Below are 22,718 nucleotides of genomic sequence, written 5' to 3' on the forward strand. Positions count from 1 at the left end.
ACAACTGTCCTCGTCCATATATGCACCACATGACCACAGCAGTGCAGTCATCTCTCTTGCACACCACATTTGATGCCTCTTATGCCCGACTTCTCTCTCAGGATGCTTACACTCTGTCATGCATACACACTCACGTTACCCATCCAGTGGAGCATACTGGCTTCATTTCTTACAAACCTACACATGTCTTCATTCTGTTAAAGGGTTGCTCATTTTTACCAACCAAGTGGACCAGAGCAATGTGAAATGAAGTGTCTTGCTCAAGAACACAATGCTTTGCTTGATCCATGAATTGCAACCATGAGAGCAACACTGTAACCACTCAACCACGTGCCTTCTCTTGCAGCAGAAGATGAAGGTAAAACAAAAACAAAAAATTGCTCCAACATGAAATCTACACAGATGCCAGCCTGGTAAAATGGATAAAAAACATTTAAATGTTCAAAATGAGTTAAATTACTGAGAACATAACGAAGTGAAGTTGATTACCTTAATTGTGGAAAGGATGGAGCGGAGCATTAACTTTGCTGACGATAAGGTCTGAACGGATATGGTGGAATGTTTTGCTTGGGCACTGTAGATCAAATGAGCTGGCAATGGAAAGAAAGGAAAAGCATGAAGAATGGTGAAGCCTTTTTATATTATTTCTTCTTTTTTAAAGCTTTTACTCATATTTCCCCGCCTTGCTGGGTCGTCTTAAAGGGTTTTGTTGGATACATCAACCCTGGTGCTTTTTTGTTTTTTGGAGATTAATATTTATTCAATTACTCTTTTGCTAAAGTACTAAGTTACAGGGATGTAAACAAACCAACAGTAGTTGTCTAGCAGTATTGTGTATGTGTGTCAGTTGCCGGCTGACACTTGACGATACACCGAAGAACCAGGGAACAGAAGAAAGAAGACATGCACCCAACACCAGAGCTGAAGACACCTCCGAAAAGGAGGGCCCCGCGACATCAAAACGGTAGAGGAGTAGGCTGCTGAAACCGGACGTGGTTCCTCCTGATGATGTCTTGAGCTAACTGGATCCTATAAAGGAGCTGTTGTGGTAGCAGACCACGGAACACGGTTGTAATTCCTTCCTCTTTTGCTAAAGTACTAAGTTACAGGGATGTAAACAAACCAACAGTGGTTGTCAAGCAGTATTGTGTGTGTGTGTGTGTGTTTGTGTGGAGGAACCCCACCAACACACACACAGAATGGGCATCCACATACTTTCTGTCTATCAAATTCACTCCTGAGCTCCCAAGGTGTTGGTCCTGAGCCATAGTAAAAGGAACTTGCCCAAGATGCTGCACAGAGGGACTAAACCCAAAACCATATAGTTGTGAAGTGAACTTCTTAACCACACAGCCATGCCTGTACCTATAATAAACAAAAAATTACAAGCACGAGAAAAAAAACGGATCTAAACTTTTCTAGAAACAGATTTAAGTAAAAGTGTAAGAAAAGGACATTTCTGTTCATCATCATCATCATTGTCGTTGTTTAACGTCTGCTTTCCATGCTGGCATGGGTTGGACAGTTTGACTAGAGACTGGTGAGCCAGAAGGCTGCACCAGGCTCCAATCTGATCTGGCAAAGTTTCTACAGCCAGATGCCCTGCCTAACGCCAACCACTCCGAGAGTGTAGTGGAAGCTTTTACGTGCCACCTGCACAGGAGCCAGTTCGGCAGCACTGACAAAGACCACACTCGAATGTTGTTTTTCATGTGCCACTGGCACAGGTGCCAGTAAGGCGATGCTGGCAATGATCACACTCAAATGATGCTTTTTATGTGCCACTGGCATGGGAGCCAGTCAGTGGCCCTGGCAGCGATCATGCTTGGATGGTGCTTTTAACGTTCCCCTGGCACGGGTTCCAATCAGGCGGTACTGTCATCGGCCACGTCAGCAATTTTGATTTCGCTTGCCTCAACAGGCCTTTGCAAGTGGGCTGGTTTATGTAATAACCATTTGAATATAGGCAGAAAGCCTGAAATTTGTAAGGAGTAGGCTTAGTCAATTAAATTGACCTTAGGATTTGAATGACACCTTATTCATCGACCCTGAATTGATGAGAGGTAAGACTGCATCTACAAGGATCCATACCCACAAAGCCTAACAACAAACAGAGAGCAGACAGATGTTCAAACAACAGGAAAAGGGTTTAGAGATTGTTGTAAAGCAGTCTTTTGCTACTGTTGTATCTGTCTTTTGAAGGTGGTTGTCGCTCTCACAGATATTGTTATATTCTGATGTTGTTGATAGAATGGTTCTATCTGGCACTGTACGATCCCTCAGTTGTACAGTGTTGTTATCCTCAAAGGGTTTGGATCGTTATAACGTCAACTCAATCATCATCATTGTTTAATGTCCGTTTTCCATGCTAGCATGGGTTGAACATTTTGACAGGGGTCTGGGAAGCCAGGAGGCTGCACCAGACTACCATCTGATCTGGCAGTGTTTCTACAGCTGGATGCTCTTCCTAACGCCAACCACTCCATGAGTGTAGTGCCACCGGCACGGGCCAGAGGAGGCTGACAATGTCCACTATCAGATGGTGTTTCTTATGTGCCACCAGCACAGATGCCAATCAAGGCGGTGCTGGCATCGGCCATGTTCGGATGGTGTTTTTTACGTGCCACCGGCACAGGTATCACAACTACAATTTCCATTTGATATTTATTTTGATGTTGATGTACTTGACTCAACAGGTCTTCCCAAGCACAGCAGTCAATATCTTAGTATAATCACTATCTCAGCACAGACACGACTATCAACACAGTCTACATGTATTCTTGATCTTCTGACTTTCTCCTGTCGACTGGTTACTGGTCTATTTATAATGCCCTCTCCTACCACTTTTTACCGCGAGGGGTGCACTGTTTCACTATACAACAAAAATTAATAATCACAATCCTTTACTGACCAGCTGCTACTGTCACAACAGTGCTAGACCAATGAGGGCCTGCAAGAAAGTAGTTATTAACTGTCAACAGAATTCTAACAAAACAGACTTGGTTGTGGGAGAAGAATTTGTGCGTTTTCAGGAAAAGCTGATATTCTAATCACTCAGAGATTAACACATTCTACCATAATTAATTATTCTAACAAAACTTCAACTTACCATCTGCAAGTTCTAGGGCCAAACTCCCTTTTTCGTTGCACTTCTCAGGGTTCTTCTCCCAGCCTGGTTCCTGAGTGGAACATTTGTAGGCTTTCTGTAAGAACTGCAACACCTGTAAATATGATAAATGGTTAGGTAAATAATTTGGCAGTGTAAGGCTTACCTTTAGATTAAGAGTCAAATGCTATACCATGGCCTATTGTTTGACACTTAAGAAACAGACTCTCTCACTTTATGTCATCATCATCGTTTAACGTCTGCTTTCCACGCTAGCATGGGTTGGACGGTTTGACTGAGGTCTGGCAAGCCAGTGGGCTGCACCAGGCTTCTTTATATATATATATATATCATCATCATCATCATTGACGTCCGTTTTCCGCGCTAGCACGGGTTGGACGGTTAATAATAATAATATGAGGGAATATATAATAATAATAATAATAATAATATATAATAATAATAATAATATGAGGGAATATTATTCCAAACATACAGGGAAAAATTCAATTTCATCATCATCATCATTTAGAAATACTAAATCAAATTTCACAAAATATAATATATATATATATATGAGGCCAAGTATTCCTTCTATGGTAAGACAACTACAGTAATTCCTCACTATCGGGGGTGTTACGTTCCAAACACTCCTCCCCACCCTGGCGATAGGTGAAAATCCATGAAATAGAAGCAGTAATTTATATTTTTAAAATTATTTTTATAATTTATATCATCATCATTGTTTAACGTCCGTTTTCCATGCTAGCATGGGTTGGATGGTTCGACCGGGGTCTGGGAAGCCAGGAGGCTGCATCAGGCTCGAGTTTGATCTTGTAGAGTTTCTACAGCTGGATGCCCTTCCTAACGCCAACCACTCCGAGAATGTAGTGGGTGCTTTTATGTGCCATCGGCACCGGGGGGGGGGGGGGCAGTCAGTACTGGCAATGACCTCGCTCGAATCTTTTTACACATGCCACAGACACAGGTGCCAGTAAACATGTGCAGCCATCTGGTTCGCCGGCCCTCAGTCAAATCGTCCAACCCATGCTAGCATGGAAAGCGGACGTTAAATGATGATGATGACCTAATTAGCCAATTCCAGCAGATTACTCTATAAATTACAATGTCTTGTAGATTTGAGTTTTCACTCATGTTACTCTTTACTTTAGGAATGACACTGTAGGGTAAGTGTAAGAAGCCAAATCTGGCCAGATGGAACATAAAACAGGAACATTGCCAGTTTAAATGTTAAAGGGTTAATATACATTATATCACAATATATACACCATAGTGTTTACTTCTTCATATATGCATAACATCCTTCCACAAACACTACCAAACTTTTTTATATGGCAAGTAAACATTAGGGCATTGCTATTATTTATGGTAGATGATACTTCCCGCTTATCTAAGCTGCAACATCACCAATACTACTACTACTACTACTACTACTATATAAACAACTGCATTACAACTAAGACAAGTACCAAATGAAATTGTTAATATTTTTCTCGATCACTTACCCTCTCGTCCTTCATCGGGTCTTCAGTTTTCAATTCAGTCAGTTTGGCGTACAATTCCCAGACTTGTGCATCAGTGGTGACCTGTTTAAAGACCACAAAAGACTTAAACAAATGTATTGAGAAAGAAAAGGAAAATTTAAACTCTATCAGACATATCACATAAGCCTGTAGGTCCGCTGCTCTTTTCTTTTTGCCTTTAATCTTCAGTGTGTTGGTGTGTGTATGCGTGTGTCTCCTAAATGTGTCTAAAAGAAATTACAAGTAAGAATCCAACAAAGGGATAAGTCTGAAAAGTTGTACTTTTTACGCCACAACCTTTATTTTCCTTTGAGCATCAACCAAATAACATTAATTGTGAATCTTCCTCAGAATTTTGTTGTTGTTTACTGAATATGACTTGCCTCATATATATATATATATATATATATATATAATATATATGAGGCCAAGTATTCCTTCTATGGTAAGACAACTACAGTAATTCCTCACTATCGGGGGTGTTACGTTCCAAACACTCCTCCCCACCCTGGCGATAGGTGAAAATCCATGAAATAGAAGCAGTAATTTATATTTTTAAAATTATTTTTATAATTTATATCATCATCATTGTTTAACGTCCGTTTTCCATGCTAGCATGGGTTGGATGGTTCGACCGGGGTCTGGGAAGCCAGGAGGCTGCATCAGGCTCGAGTTTGATCTTGTAGAGTTTCTACAGCTGGATGCCCTTCCTAACGCCAACCACTCCAGAATGTAGTGGGTGCTTTTATGTGCCATCGCACCGGGGGGTGGGGGTGGGGGGGGCAGCCAGTACTGGCAATGACCTCGCTCGAATCTTTTTACACATGCCACAGACACAGGTGCCAGTAAACATGTGCAGCCATCTGGTTCGCCGGCCCTCAGTCAAATCGTCCAACCCATGCTAGCATGGAAAGCGGACGTTAAATGATGATGATGACCTAATTAGCCAATTCCAGCAGATTACTCTATAAATTACAATGTCTTGTAGATTTGAGTTTTCACTCATGTTACTCTTTACTTTAGGAATGACACTGTAGGGTAAGTGTAAGAAGCCAAATCTGGCCAGATGGAACATAAAACAGGAACATGGCCAGTTTAAATGTTAAAGGGTTAATATACATTATATCACAATATATACACCATAGTGTTTACTTCTTCATATATGCATAACATCCTTCCACAAACCCTACCAAACTTTTTTATATGGCAAGTAAACATTAGGGCATTGCTATTATTTATGGTAGATGATACTTCCCGCTTATCTAAGCTGCAACATCACCAATACTACTACTACTATACTACTACTACTACTACTACTACTACTATATAAACAACTGCATTACAACTAAGACAAGTACCAAATGAAATTGTTAATATTTTTCTCGATCACTTACCCTCTCGTCCTTCATCGGGTCTTCAGTTTTCATTCAGTCAGTTTGGCGTACAATTCCCAGACTTGTGCATCAGTGGTGACCTGTTTAAAGACCACAAAAGACTTAAACAAATGTATTGAGAAAGAAAAGGAAAATTTAAACTCTATCAGACATATCACATAAGCCTGTAGGTCCGCTGCTCTTTTCTTTTTGCCTTTAATCTTCAGTGTGTTGGTGTGTGTATGCGTGTGTCTCCTAAATGTGTCTAAAAGAAATTACAAGTAAGAATCCAACAAAGGGATAAGTCTGAAAAGTTGTACTTTTTACGCCACAACCTTTATTTTCCTTTGAGCATCAACCAAATAACATTAATTGTGAATCTTCCTCAGAATTTTGTTGTTGTTTACTGAATATGACTTGCCTCATATATATATATATATATATATATATATAAACTCTCACACACACACATGCTCATTCCTTCACTTCACATCAAGGTGCTCTTCCTGTTGTCAACCCATACCTGCATTTCAAGTAAGAGATATCGTCATTCCAAAAGTTTTCAGAAGTAAAGAGCAACTCTTCATAATATCAACACCAGGACCACTTTGCTCAGTCTGCGATGAGCATGGAATATAGAAACATTAATACACATCGCTATATTTCAATGTCTGTCTTAGTACTACTAAGGTTGCCATGCAGCTCAGAAGATCACCATTGGCTGGCCAATTACAGAGTTAATTTTTTTATTTCATTTTGTTTTAATTATAGATAAAATCCGAATGTGGCTGATGCCAGCGCCGCTCGACTGGCGTTCATGTTGGTGGCACGTAAAAAGCACCACTAAGTTACGGGGATGTAAACACCACCATCGGTTGTCAAGCGATGTTGGGGGGACAAACACAGGCACACACACACACATATACATATATACGACGAGCTTCTTTCAGTTTCCATCTACCAAATCCACTCACAAGGCTTTGGTCGGCCCAAGGCTATAGTAGAAAACACTTGCCTAAGGTGCCATGCAGTGGGAATGAACCCAGAACCATGTGGTTTGTAACCAAGCTACTTACCACATAGCCACTTCTGCTGAAAATTTCACAGTATTTACAATCATATTTAGGTGGAAAAAACCTTATCATGCATCGTCTTGCAGATTCAAAACTTCTATGATGCAATTGCTTATTTTTAAATTGATATTGTGGCACCAGCGTCAGTAGTCAAGGCAACACTGGCATCGGTTGTATGCGAGAGACCAAATCTGGCCAGTTTGAGCATAAAACAGGTAGAAAATGGCTGGTTTAAATGCTAAAAGGCTGACTAAAAAAAATTTAAATTGAATTAAGATTTTTAAAATGTACTTACTTTCGAGGTAAGCCTACCAAATAATTCTAATGCTTTGGGTAGCAAATATGAGGAAGGGATAGCATTAGCATCTGGAATGTCCTCTTTAATGGCTTTAACAAGTATTTTCAGGATCTGTAACAATAGCAATACCAATATTTATGACAATTTGTCATCGACACCACTAATATACAAAATACACAATTATACACAGCGAAATAATTATGGAACTGACTGCTATACAAGGTTTTATACTTGTGTTAGGACCCTAAATGTCTCTGAGGATTTGCATCATCATTTTAATGCCCACTTTTCCATCTCACATGGATCAGACGGAATTTGGAGAGGCAAATTTTCTATGACTGGATGCTCTATCTGTTACCAATTTATCTTAATATCATTAATTCATTTGAAGCTAAAGGTATTACTGTAATTAACATAAATTATTAAATAAGAAAAAAATGAGAATATTAATCTTTCACTTACCTCAACGTCCAGCCACTTTCCTCGTAGGTCCATCAAGCGATGATAAGCACGAATTACTTCACTAAATTGTCCACAATCAGTACCAATCTAGGAAAAAATAAAATCAAAACAAGAAAATTGAAAGTAGGAAACAGGGACAAACCATTCTACAAATGTTGTTGAGATTGGTTTGAGTGATATGGAGAGAAAGAGAAATCTGTCCCTAACTTACAATAAGATAGTTTTCCCATAACCTCCAGTTATCGTAGCTACACTTGATGGCATCCTGCAGCACAGCAAAGGCCTTCTTCCTAGAAAGAGAGAGAGAGAAAGAATAAGATAAAAATTAAGAGATGAGTTGTGCAGGTGACACGTAAAAAAAAAATAAATAAAAACACGATATTTTCTGACGCTCGTGCAGGTGGTATGTAAAAGGCACCCACTACACTCTCGGAGTGGTTGGTGTTAGGAAGGGCATCCAGCTGTAGAAACACTGCCAGATCAAGATTGGAGCCTGTGCAGCCTTCTGGCTTCCCAGATCCCTGGTCGAACCGTCCAACCCATGCTAGCATGGAAAGCGGACGTTAAATGACGATGATGATGATGATGATATAATGGCTTTTCTTTCAAAAAAATAGGAAGAAAGCTATGGAAGCTTTACTAATAACAAAATACAAATACGCACATCATGATATCATAAGTACCAAGACTGACTGTTCTGATGTAGAGTTTCATCAGTCATATAATCATTCCCAAGATCCTTTGCAATATACTGCAAGTCTTATGGACAGCATGTCATTCACAAGAGTTCATGTGAAGATGAGATTGTGAAAGTCTCAAAACCACATTCAATGGCTTTAGAAATATTTTTCCAAATGAAAAAATTAATGATTTGAAAAAAGATGTGAGAAATATTTAATGAAGATTTAACCTAGTTATAGAAAATTACTATTTGTAAATCTCCCAACGAGAAATATTCAGCAACAGTACTTTGGAGAAAAGATTATTTGCCAACATGACATGGCAATCCTGGTTTAGGATGAATGTTGCTGTAATTTAGCCCCAGGAGACATCGTCTCTAGCTGGCTATACGACACAATCTGTGTCCTTGTTCGAAAGTATAAGGACACACATAATGTTGTATAGCCTGCTGGGGACAATGTCTCCCAGGGCTAAATTACAGTAACATCCGTCCTAAACGGGGACTGCCATGTTATGTTGGCAAATAATGTTTACTTAATTTAGTTATGCTTTCAGTATAACCTACATAAATATGTGTGTGTATATGTGACTGTGTTATGAGTAGCTGAACATTTAAATGTAGTGTGTGATTGTGGGGCCCTCTTGCAGAATCCATTCTATTGAAAATGTTCAAACTGGGTCTTAGGCTGAGGATAACTTCCTCCGTTCTTGCTGGGAGCTTCAAAGAATCTGGGAAAAAAAGTCTTGGGTATTATTATTATCCCTGATAGTTGTTCTTTCTTCATTGAGTGAGGTTTCTGATATCCATTCTCTTAAGCCTAGTTTTGCATTAGACATAACCTGAACTTATCATACAACTGGGAAGGTTTCTCTGCCACACATAGAACTTTAATGTTCTACAGTTCTGAGAGAAGTTAAAGGCAAAGAAATAGAGAGAAAAAGAAGAAAAAGATTTAGAAACTTACTTTTTCTTCAGTTTCAGATATGCAGTAGATAAATTACCCCATGCTTCAAAGTTCTGCAAAGAAAATACATTAATTATATGTGTGTGTATGTATGTAAATATACATATAATATATATATATATATTACGGGAAGCTTTATGAAAATAAACAAAAGACGAAGGCAGGTGGAATACAAACAAACAATTGTATTAGTATGGCGCTCAGGAATATAAATAAAACAAGTCTTTTATATATATATATATATTAATATTCAATTTTTCCCCCTTATTATTTTAAATTTAAATATATATATGTATATGTATAAATGTATGTATGTACATATGTATGTGTGTGTGTGTATGTATTATGTGTCTGTGTTTGTCCCCACCATTACTTGGTGATTGATGTTGGTTTATTAACAATCACTTAGCAGTTCAGCAAAATAGATTAACAGAATACTATACTTTAAAAAAAAAGTACTGGAGTCGATTTGTTTGATTAATGCCTTCAAGGGAGTGCCCCAGCATAGCCACAGTAAAAAAAGCTAAAAAAAAAAAATCGAGACAGATTATCTCCCTTGATAGCAAGGACTCGGTTATAAAACAACACAGACAACGTGATAAAACTAGCCACGTTCTACTTAGGCGAAAATTAACAGAAATAATTCAAACAGCGGAATATAACAAACAGCACATCTCAGTCTACGTACACATAATAAACTAGACACTTAATTAGAAGATTAGATGGGTGGAAGTAAGAGGAGTAGATACTATTCAGTTGTTAATAATCTCTTTTGATTAACGAGTTGAAGTCAAGCAGGTGTCCAAAATAAACACAAATCACAATCAATCAATAAGTATACTCACGTCAGAATCAATCATGACACAGCGATGGAATGCTTTTGCAGCAGTCTCGAATTTGCTGGCAGCAAGTGAAGCACAACCGTAAGTAAACCAGAGCGGGGTCTGTATGGGATAAACAAAGAACAAAATAAACACGTTAGAAAATCTAGGTATTTCATAAAGCACTGTATTCATAGTTCAGTAGAATGGTTGTGTGTGTGTGTGTGTGATGGTGCCACACATTTTACTTCATCTCAGAGATTCTCAAACTGACAAATACTAAGTTTTCTCCACAAAAATTATGAGTGAAATTTTAAAAACTTTTTGGCACGAACATAATATAGAGTTTGGGTCCATATGACCCCAACGTTTTCAGCCTTTGCTCTCTTTCAACAGCATTTTATAAACAGCTCCTCCCCATGTTAGAAATACTTAAACATCTGGCTCTAGAAATATGCCTCAGCAAATTCTATCAGGCTTATACAAGCATGGCAGGGTGGATGGGAAATGATGAACTCTAAACAATCCATGTAAATGACAACCACAACTAACACAGATACGACACCAATAAAATTAAAAAAAGACTAGCAATCTGTCGGTTGTGATGGTGAGGGATCCAGGTGATCCAATCAAGTGGCTGAGTACTCCACAGACACAGGTACTCTTAATCCTTTCGTTACCAAGCCAGCTGAAACCGGCTCTGGCTCTGAGTACAAATATCTTGTTTTGATAAGTTTAGAATTAAAATCTTCCACCAAACCTTAGTCACAATTTATGTTCCTGACACTAGCTGAATGACAACTGAGTTATTTTACTAAATTCTGTGTTATATTTAAAATTAATTGAAAGAAACACAGAGCATCTCAATAGAAATAAGGTATCAAAAGGATTAAGATATCATCATCATCATTTAACGTCTGCTTTCCATGCTGGCATGGGTTGGACGGTTTAACTGGGGTCTGGGAAGCCAGAAGGCTGCACCAGGCCCAGTCTGATCTGGCAGTGTTTCTACAGCTGGATGCCCTTCCTAACGCCAACCACTCCGTGAGTGTAGTGGGTGCTTTTTACCTGCCACCACACAGGTGCCAGACGAGGCTGGCAAACGGCCATGATTGGATGGTGCTTTTTACGTGCCACTGGCACGGGGACCAGACGAAGCTGGCAACGGCCATGATCGGATGGTGCTTTTTACGTGCCACCGGCACGGAGGCCAGTCGGGCGGCGCTGGCTACGGCATGATATAGAAACAATTCTTAACCCTTTCGATACCAACCTGGCTGAAACCACCTCTGGTTCTGTAGTACAAATATCTTGTTTTCGTAAGTTTTGAATTAAAATCTTCCTCCAAACCTTAGTCACAATTTATGTTCCTAAGACTAGCTTAATGATAACTAAGTTATTTTTCTAAATTCTGTGTTATATTTAAAGTAATTTAAAGAAACATAGAGCATCTCAACGAGATTCAGTGTGACATAGAATGTGATAAGGCTGGCCCCTTTGTAATTACAGGTACAACTCATTTTTGCCAGCTGAGTGAACTGGAGCAATGTGAAATAAAGTGTCTTGCTCAAGGAGAAAATATGCCACCAGGAATTGAACTCATGGCCTTATGATCATGAGTTGAATACCCAAACCACTAAGCCATGTACCTTTACTATGACGCCGATACATACAACAACAACAACTATGAGCAACATTAAATAAAAAAAAAGAAGCGTTTTTCTTACCTGGAGTGTATTGATCTTCAGCGATCGCTCAAAGCAGCTCAGACAATTGTCCCACTACAAAAACATCAACAGAAATTAATGTAGAAAAAGATAATAATAATAATAATAATTTGCGCAATTAAGTTTCTAGAATGTATTACTTAATAAGTTAAGTATTGTGTTTCATAACATATAATATGAATTAATGTGGTCAATACCAGTGCCACCTGACTGGCTCCCGTGTCAGTGGTACGTAAAAAGCACCATCTGAATGTGGTCGAAGCCAGTGCCCCTGATTGGCTCCTATGCCTGTGGTACGTAGCTGATGTCAGTACTCCCTGACTGGCTCCCGTGTGAGTGGCACATAAAAAGCACCATCCGAACATGGTTGATGCCAGTGTCCCCTGACTGGCTCCTGTGACACATAAAAAGCACCATCCATACATGGTAAATGCCAGGTCCATCTGACACATATTTCTGTGTGTTTCTTGGATGGTTTTCAGTTTAACACAATAAGTGCCAAGATAAATCCTGGTAAGGAGGATGCAAATCATTGTTATCTCCAGCATTGGAACACTGCCTTCGATAAAATAATTTTTGTGAAAAAGAAGCCAATATAATCCGAAGTATAATCCGTACCAAAAAATCATAAATGAATGTAAATAATCCATAAATGGCGGTATAAGGGACATTTTAACACGATTTAACATTTGTATCACTGACGACTTCCATGAATGTAATATTCATGCTGTACCATGGGGGTCACGAGTGATACTTGTGCTATAAACTGATGTATTGGGCTGTCCGGAAAGTCTGTGCCGATTTTTAAAGGAAAGAAAAAGGTCAATAAATACTTGCCATTACATTTTTAATCAACCAAATATGAAGCATTTTGTTGCACAATGCATCTCCATCTTTCCTTTAACTTGAAAATACCCTCTTCCCAGAATTGAGGTGGTTTCATGGCAAAGAATTAATCAAGGTATCTTTTTACGTCATCCAAGGAATTGAAATTTTTACCATTAAGACTATTCTGCAGAGACCTGAATAAGTGGAAATCCGAAGGAGCAATATCTGGTGAATATGGAGGGTCGGGTAACACATCCCAGCCGAGCTGCAGCAATTTTTGTCTGGTTCCCAAAGCATCAAGTGCCGAAAATGAACTTTCTTATCTTCCATTTCAAAGGGTTGCAGAATTAACACAGGTTATAGGAACTTAAACCTTCTTCCACGAAAAGATAGCTTAAACTGTGCTCTAAATGGAGGTATAGTCAAATCCTATTTTATGGACTCAACCATGTTCTAAAATAAGTCGAAAGTAAGCTACTATAAATCGGCACGAACTTTCCGGACAACCCAATAATAGTTCATATATAGTAAACTAGAACATATAAGTGTATAGAGTTAAAGAAATTAAAATTGCATAACTTATAGCAAAATTTGACTGCTGGTGCAAAAGAGAATATGGCACAAACTGGGTCTGGTAGGCAAAGTGCTAAATTCTAAACCCAAAGGTAACATGTTCTACAATAAAGGCAGGATTTTACAAAGATCAACAACACCATGTTATAGAAACTACTCAAGCAAAACTGACCAAAGTTAATGAACAAGAAAAAATTGTCCAGACTAATGTTATATAGGAACTTACATCTTCTTTTCCAAAATAAAGGTAACCCATGCAGCGCTGGGCCCGTGCACTTCGGTGATTCGACAATTCCCAGGCCTTCTGGTAGTGCTCAATGTTTCTTGTGACATCACCAAGGAAACACCAGAGGTTTGGAGTTTCTTCTATCTCCAACTGTTCACGGATCAATGACTCAGCCTAAAGAAATAGAAATATACAGATTGATATGTGAAGAACTGTTAAAGAAAAACATTAATGAAAGTAAAAATTAAACTTCGAGGAAAATAAACTGAAAAACAGAAGTGTACATCACATACACATGCATATATACATACATACCCGTGCCAGTGGCACGTAAAAAGCACCCACTACACTCTTGGAGTGGTTGGCGTTAGGAAGGGCATCCAGCTGTAGAGACACAGCCAAATGAAGATTGGAGCCTGATGCAGCCATCTGGTTTGCCAGCCCTCAGTCAAATCGTCCAACCCATGCTAGCATGGAAAGCGGATGTTACAATGGGCTTCCACAGTTTTCATCTACCAAATCTACACACAGTGCTTTGGTTGGCCCAGGACTATTGTAGAAGAAACTTTCCCAAGGTGCCATACAGTAGAACTGAACACACACACATATAAAAAGATAAATTCAAATAGATAGATACAACTGACAATCCAATAATTTATTTATATTATATCATCATCATCGTTTAACTTCCATTTTCCATGCTAGCATGGGTTGGACAATTTGACTGAGGTCTGGCGAACCAGATGGCTGCACCAGACTCCAATCTTGATCAGGCAGTGTTTCTACAGCTGGATGCCCTTCCTAACGCCAACCACTCCGAGAGTGTAGTGGGTGCTTTTATGTGCCACAGGCGGTACTGGCAACGGCCACGCTCAAATGGTGTTTTTTACGTGCCACCTGCACAGGAGCCAGTCCAGCGGCACTGGCAACGACCTCGCTTGAATGTTTTTTCACGTGCCAGTAAGGGGACACTGGTAATGATCACGCTTGAATTGTGCCTTTTACGTGCCGTCGACGCGAAAGCCAGTCAGCTGTTCTGGCAACGATCACACTCAGATGGTGCTCTCAGCACTCCACTAGCATGGATGCCAGTCATCAAATTTGATTTCGATTTCACTTGCCTCAACAGGTCTTCGCAAGCAAAGTTTAGTGTCCAAAGAAGGAAAGGTACGCATAAGTGGCTGGTTGCACCCCTGGCATAGGCCATGAGGTTATGGTCTCACTTGAATTGCCGGGTCTTCTCAAGCACAAATATAAGATAACATAAACAATTATTTTTTCATTTTTGGATTTGGTTTGCAAGATTCTTTATATGAGTTCATGTGTTGAAGCATATTCTGTTGTGTCTGGGGAGAGCCATTTTCTTTTTGTGCCTTTTAATTTAACACACTCACCGGTAAAATTTCCACTTATTTCTTATTTTTTAAATAAGTGGGAATTTTACCGGTGAGTGTGTTAAGTTATAGGCACAAAAAGAAAATGGCTCGCCCCAGACACAACAGAATAAACAATTGTTAAAACATCAAAATGTCAACAATTTATTTCAACTTTTAATCATCGTTATATGTTTTATCTTATATTTACTCTTTCTATAATAGGTAATTTTTCTAAATGGTATAATTTAATTTTTCCTTATTGAATTGATAAACGGTGTTTTTTTCTAATTTCTAATTTAGTAGAAGACACTTGCTCAAGGTGCCATGCAGTGAGACTGAACCCAGAACCATGTGGTTGGTAAGCAAGCTACTTACCACACAGCCACTCCAGCACCTATGTTTAGGAAGTTTAGGAAACAAGGGTTATTAATTTGTAAAGAAAGATGCTAAAGGGGCTGAGTGAGTTACCTTCTCCAATTTGTTCATCCGTTGGTAGCAAACTATAACATCCTCCCACATCTCCAGCTGCTCAAGAATGTCACATGCTGAGCCAATGGAACCAAGGGAGATCAGCAACTGAGCCAATTGTTTCTAGAAAGAAAGAGACAGACACACAGACAGACTGATGAAAAATATGAAATTGAGTGAAGTAAGATAATGGAGACTTACAAAACGTTATCCAAATACACACACACATTAATAAGAATCATGTCCAGAAAATTTACTGTAAGAAATTTTGCTATACGGACAATGGTAAAGCATATTCTTCTGTTTGTTTCAGCCATGCTGGAGCGGTCATGCTGGAACACTACCGTATCAACATTTTAAAAATAAAAATAATAATAAAAGGTTTCATAAATGTTTTACATAAGTCGTTATTCGAAATCAAATATTAAAAAAAACATGAGGAGATCATTTAAGATGAAATTTCTTATTTCATTTCATTTCATCTAATTTCAGCTCACAAGCCGTGGCCATGCCATTATGGTGAATTTTCCTATAGCAAAAATGTTTACGGTGAAATTTACTATAACCAATAATACATCTTGTACATCTCTAGTCAAGACATATGTCAACAGTCACACAACCTCCCAAAACACACCTTGGCCATCACCTGTAAGACTTTGAAGATGAGAGAAAAAAAAAAAAACCAAAGAGAAATGAATAAGAATCTCCAACTTACTTTGAGTAACCAGACTGGAGGTGTTCTCGTGTAATAAAACTGAGGTAAACGCTTCTGGGACGGAGGCTGTTGGTTTGACATCTGACTTATAATCTCCTAAATGTGTGAAAGAGAAGGTAAAAATATTCCTTGATTGTCAAAGTTTTGCATTTAAGAACATCGAAAACATCAGGATTCATTATCATCTGTTTCTTTACTACCCGCAAGGGGCTAAACATAGAGGGGACAAACAAAGACAAACGGATTAAGTCGATTATATCGACCCCAGTGCGTAACTGGTGCTTAAGTTATCAACCTCGAAAGGATGAAAGGCAAAGTCAACCTCAGCAGAATTTGAACTCAGAACATAAAGACAGACGAAATACCTATTTCTTTACTACCCACAAGAGGCTAAACATAGAGGGGACAAACAAGGACAGACAAACGGATTAAGTCGATTATATCAATCCCAGTGCGTAACTGGTACTTAATTTATCGATCCCGAAATGATGAAAGGCAAAGTCGACCTTGGTGGAATTTGAACTCAGAATGTAACGACAGATGAAATACCTATTTCTTTACTACCCACAAGGGGCTACACACAGAGGGGACAAACAAGGACAGACAAATGGATTAAGTCAATTACACTGATTCCAGTGCGTAACTGGTACTTAATTTATCGACCCCGAAAGGATGAAAGGCAAAGAATTTGAACTCAGAACGTAATGGCAGACGAAATACTGCTAAGCATTTCGCCCGGTGTGCTAACGATTCCGTCAGCTTGCTGCCTTTTCATTATCATCATCACCATTTAATGCCAACTTTTCCATGCTTGCATTGGGTCAGATGGAATTATGTTGAAGCAGATTTTTTTCTATTGCTGGATGCCTCTCCCTGTCATGAACCCTTAGCTGCCCCCATAGCCAGATGTGTTTTTCATGGACGACTAGGAACAAACAACACTGCTTTTACGACAGTAATGTTCATGTGCAACAATCATGAGATATCAAGACAAGAATGCACATACATGCACACATACATAGATATGTATGTGGTTAGGGTGTTGCACTCTCACTAGCGAGATCGTGGGTTTGATTCCTGGATTGGGCGGTGCATTGTGTTCTTGAGCAAAGCACTTCATTTCATGTTGCTTCAGTCCACTAAGCTGTAAATGGGTAACCCTGCAATGGACTAACCTCCCAATCAGAAGGAATGGTGCCCTGCTCGCATAGCCAGCAGGGTGGCATTATCTCAAAGCTAAAATGATGCAAAGTGCATTGTAACCAGTGATGTATAACAACATCTGATAGTCTGGTCGATCATGTGATATATCATCATCATCGTTTAACGTCCGCTTTCCATGCTAGCATGGGTTGGATGATTTTCACTGAGAGCTGGTGAACCAGATGGCTGCACCAGGCTCCAATCTGATCTGGCTGAGTTTCTACAGCTGGATTCTCTTCCTAACACCAACTACTCAGAGTGTAGTAAGTACTTTTATGTGCCACCGGCACGAGGGCCAGTCAAGCGGCACTGGCAGCGGCCATGCTCAAATGGTGCTTTTTATGTGCCACCTGCACAGGAGCCAGTCTAGCGGCACTGGCAATGACCACGCGACACAGGTAATGATCATGCTTGAATGGTGCTTTTTACGTGCCATCGGCACGGAGGCCAGCTTGTTGCTCTGGCAACGATCATGCTCGGATGGTACTCTTAGCGCTCCACTAGCATGGATGCCAGTCAACAAATTTGATTTCGATTTCACTTGCCTCAACAGGTCTTCGCAAGCAGAGTTTAGTGTCCAATGAAGGAGAGGTATGCATAAGTGGGCTGGTTACAGCCCTGGCATAGGCCACAAGGTTATGGTCTCATTTGAGCTTGCCGAGTTTTCTCAAGCACAGCATATTTCCAAAGGTCTTTTTGTGTGTTTTTGTGTCTATGTTTGTCCCCCTTCATCACTTGAGAATGGGTGTCAGTGTGTTTACACCCCAATAATGCAGGGAATCACAGACAAAAACTGACTGAGAACAAATGTTTTATTTAGTTCCATCGAAATCCCAAGAGGATGAAATGTAAAGTTGGCCGCGGTAGGATTTAAACTCAGAAAGTAAAGAGTGGGAAACAAACTCATAAAGCATTTGGTTTGACCCACTAACAATTCAACCGAGCCACCACCCTGGAATTTTTCGAATAATAAAGCTGAAACTATGTCCAATCAAACAAAATGGCATCAAGAATGTGAAAAGGCTACTTACTTCAATCTGTTTCATGGACCTCTCAATTGTACGTGCAAAGGACTTCTCAAGGAAAGAACGGGTGTAAAGAGCTGTGACTTGAATGCTCCAGTCCAACGGCTGATTGAGAAGGAACTGTAGAGAAAGAGAGAGATATAACCAATGTAACTGAATGCAATATCAATATTAGTTTCAAATTTTGGTACAAGGCCAGTAATATTAGGGGAGGGAGGGAGGGAGTAAGTCGATTACATTGATATGTATATTATTAGAGTGATATATATAGAAATGCAATCAGTTATAGTAATATACAGAAATACAGATTGCTTCTAAATAATTATTTCTTCACACACACACATTTTTAATGTATGAATCACAGAATTAATATAATCATTAATTTTGTATCACAGGAATTACCAGTGACACCCAATGATATAAATCAATATGGTAGTATGGTAGTTTATATATAGTGAACTAGAACATATATATAGTTTTAAAAAAACCCACATAATTTATAACAAAATTAGACCATTGGTGCAAAATGGGGTTGTTAGGCAAAGTGTTCAGATAAAAGTTATTTACTCACTGATATGTAAGCTAAGAGTTGTTCATTAGTTAGTTTTTCTTGATTGGGCTCTGACCGACGGCTAACTTCCCTGAAGGATAGAAATGGATAAAAGAATATTAATAGTAACAAGAGCACTCAGAGAGTGGAAACCTCTGCCAAGGTAACACCAACTTCCCCTCAATGATTAGCCAGAGATGATTTTTAAAATAAATGAGAATATCTGAAATAAACTCGACCGCTCTCACAAACGAGAATACTAAAAATTAACTTCACTGCTCTCAAAAATTAAGTGAAAACACAAGAAAAATAATCCAGAATCCTTGGCTTGTACCGGATCGATCCCAAAATCTAATCAGTTTGTGCTAGTCATGAGGCCAAACATCCTTGAATGTTTCATTCGAATACATCCAGTGGTTCTTGAGATAGCTTGTCCATGGACAAACAAATAAACACGACAGGAAACAAAAGCTCCGCCTTCGTTAAGGCAGAGGTAATAATGCTTTCTTATAATGGTACAAAGATACTTATAAGAAGAAGGATACAGTTTCTGACCAGTATTTACTGACCTGGAACTCATGCTCTACAATGGTTGGCATTAAGAAGGGCATCAAAAGCAGACATTGGAGCTTTATACAGTCCTAAGAGACATTGGTTCCTGCCAAAATGTCCAACTCATGCCAGCATGGACATTAAATGATGATTGTGCTTGCAGTAATGAATGACGAAATTTGACTATGATAAGATTTGAACTTAGAACAAAGAAAGACTTAAGTGTTGAAATGCATTTGTTTAGCTGGTACTGCCAGTGCCGCTGGACTGGCACATAAAAAACACCATTTGAGCATTAGAAAGGGCATCGAGCTGTAGAAACTCTGCCAGATCAAGATTGGAGCCTGGTGCAGCCATCTGGTCTGCCAGCCCTCAGTCAAATCGTCCAACCCATGCTAGCATGGAAAGTGGATGCTAAACATTGATGATGATGATGAATGCTGTGAACGGCCGGCAACATTCTAGATGCCAACAGCCCAACCGTGATCTATGGCTGATGCAGGCTGGTCAAGGAGATGAAATGTAGAAAGATGTGCCACATAAAAGACGCTCTCACCAGTTTGGCCATTGCCAGCCTCGCCTGGCACCTGTGCTGGTGGCACGTAAAGAGCACCCACTACACTCACGGTGTGGTTGGCATTAGGAAGGACATCTAGCTGTAGAAACTCTGCCAAATCAAGATTGAAGCCTGGTGCAGCCTTCTGGCTTCCCAGACCCTGGTCGAACCGTCCAACCCATGCTAGCATGGAAAACGGACGTTAAACGATGATGATGATTAAAGCCCTCCCAGGGGTCCAGAAATTTCTTCAGGTGCATTAGTCTTAGTGCCAGTGAGCGCATCATCAAGGATGGTATTGCAAGATCACCACTCAGTGGGTGTTGATAGCAGATGGATTTCATGACCAGCAAAATCTGACCCTTCTATCAGGAAAGCAAGTGCTGGTCAGACGCCGATGCTTGTGGTTGGAACATCTTTAATCATCCATTGGCAGCGTTAAACAACATCAAACAAATAAATGACCTGGCAACTGAGCATCTATGTGGATGCTTGACTTGCAAAAAATAGCAGCTATGTTAACAGAAGAACACATGGGATAATGAAGTTCAAAAGAGAGAAGGACAGGATAATTAATGCTGGTGGTCTTCTGAGGATAGATCTGATGAATGGGGGCTAAACAATAACTAAATGAACTAATACTTATTCTATCGTTCTCTTTTGCCGAACCACTAAGTTACAGGGATGTAAATACACCAGCATCAGTTGTCAAGTGATGTTGGGGGAACAAACACAGACACATCATCATCATCATCGTTTAACGTCCGCTTTCCATGCTAGCATGGGTTGGATGGTTCAACTGGGGTCTGGCAAGCCCGAAGGCTGCACCAGGCCAGTCAGATCTGGCAGTGTTTCTACAGCTGGATGCCCTTCCTAACGCCAACCACTCCGAGAGTGTAGTGGGTGATTTTATGTGCCACCGACACAGGTGCCAGACGAGGCTGGCAGATATATATATATATATATATATATATATATATATACACACACATTTATATACGACGGGCTTCTTTCAGTTTCTTTCTACCAAATCCAAACTAAAGTACATTGACAGAAGTAAGGGACATAATGTTTCTTACATAAGGCCTAGTACAATGGCTTGTTCCAATTGGTTAACTTGTAAATCTGGTTCAGAAATCTCAGAAAATTCAATATTTTCAAGGACAGTGTCATCATTATGGCTTAGATTCTGAAAAGACATAACAGAAAAATTCCAAAATACAGTATTTATATATATATATATATATATATAGTGCTAGACATTATGAGCAAAGAAAATCTTAGAAAAAGCATCTTTTGTGTAAATGCACACTTAACCCTTTCGTTACCGTATTTATTTTGAGATGCTCTGTGTTTCTTTCAATTAATTTTAAATCTAACAAAGAATTTAGTAAAATAACTTAGTTATCATTCAGCTAGTGTTAGGAACATAAATTGTGACTAAGGTTTGGTGGAAGATTTTAATTCAACACTTAAGAAAAAAAGACATTTGTACTACAGAGCCTGAGGTGGTTTCAGCTGGGTTAGTAACGAAAGGGTTAAAAGAACATTTAATGTTAAGCCCTTTAGCTTTGAGATGACTGTCAAATCAAAAGATTAACTCATTTAGATTGTTTTCAATTAATCATTAATTATCTTCTAGCTTCTAGATTTTGATGATGTGTTTGTATATTTTCAGAACGATATTGAAGGGTAAGTGTGAAAGGCCGGGTCTGGTCATTTTGAAAATAAAACAGGTGGATTATTTGGGCTGGATTTGGTTAGTTTAAATATAAGGGTACAGATACGGCTGTGTAGTTGAGACACTTGCTTTGCAACCATGTGGTTTTTGGGTTCAGTCCCTCTATGCAGCATCTTCTACTATAGCCCTAGGCCAACTAAAGCCTTGTAATACAAACCCACTGTTTGTATGTAAGTAAACATGAATCAGTGAGGGAGAGGATAGGCATTAGGCTGGCCACCAAACTGAAGATGTACCAAGCAGTTGTACTGAATACGCTACTGTATGCCTGCTGAAAAGCTAAACTACTTCCAGATGAACTGATGGGGAAAGCTGTTGAAAATCACTTGGCAAGACAAGGTCCCAGATACAGAGATCCTTTCTTGAGCTGATCTGCCAAACATTTACATACCTATTTCTTTACTACCCACAAAAGGCTAAACACAGAGAGGACAAACAAATGGATTAAGTTGATTACATCGACCCCAGTGTGTAACTGGTACTTATTTAATCGACCCTGAAAGGATGAAAGGCAAAGTCAACCTCGGCGGAATTTGAACTCAGAATGTAAAGACAGACGAAATACCGCTAGGCATTCCGCCGTACTAACGTTTCTGCCAGCTTTTACATACCGCTGAGGAGAATGCAAGTCAGGTGAGCAATCCACTTTGTTTGAATGCCTGACATGTGGCCCTTCAAGAGACTGTTCGACAGAGAACTGGCAGAAGGTAAGTGCATGCAAGGTAGACAGAAAAAGTACTTCAAGAATATACTCAAAGTTTCACTGAAGGACTTTGAGATCAACCCTGACACCTGGGAAACACAAGCACAAGACCACCCTGCCTGGTGAAGCTACACCGACAGAGGTGCCATTTT

General features: G+C 39.5%; 1 protein-coding gene across 2 annotated transcripts in view; it reads right to left on the bottom strand.

Annotated features, from left to right (window-relative positions):
* The window catches only part of LOC115210787 (tetratricopeptide repeat protein 27), a 59,913-nt gene that overhangs the window by 1,772 nt on the left and 35,423 nt on the right, over positions 1–22,718 (bottom strand). The window contains exons 9-23 of one of the 2 annotated variants that reach the window (XM_029779517.2): positions 21,202–21,311; positions 19,036–19,105; positions 18,471–18,584; positions 16,237–16,332; positions 15,522–15,644; positions 13,678–13,851; positions 12,051–12,104; positions 10,348–10,446; positions 9,503–9,555; positions 8,068–8,146; positions 7,857–7,943; positions 7,392–7,505; positions 4,633–4,713; positions 3,110–3,221; positions 490–590 (exon numbers count right to left, since the gene is read on the bottom strand). In XM_029779517.2, the coding sequence (XP_029635377.1) occupies positions 490–590; positions 3,110–3,221; positions 4,633–4,713; positions 7,392–7,505; positions 7,857–7,943; positions 8,068–8,146; positions 9,503–9,555; positions 10,348–10,446; positions 12,051–12,104; positions 13,678–13,851; positions 15,522–15,644; positions 16,237–16,332; positions 18,471–18,584; positions 19,036–19,105; positions 21,202–21,311 (1,467 nt within the window). Of the gene's footprint in view, positions 1–489; positions 591–3,109; positions 3,222–4,632; positions 4,714–6,044; positions 6,125–7,391; positions 7,506–7,856; positions 7,944–8,067; positions 8,147–9,502; positions 9,556–10,347; positions 10,447–12,050; positions 12,105–13,677; positions 13,852–15,521; positions 15,645–16,236; positions 16,333–18,470; positions 18,585–19,035; positions 19,106–21,201; positions 21,312–22,718 lie in introns of those variants that run through there. The other variant, XM_036502402.1, reaches the window with a different exon arrangement.

This window comes from Octopus sinensis, linkage group LG4, assembly GCF_006345805.1.
Source record: "Octopus sinensis linkage group LG4, ASM634580v1, whole genome shotgun sequence".
NCBI classification, from domain to species: Eukaryota; Metazoa; Mollusca; class Cephalopoda; order Octopoda; family Octopodidae; genus Octopus; species Octopus sinensis.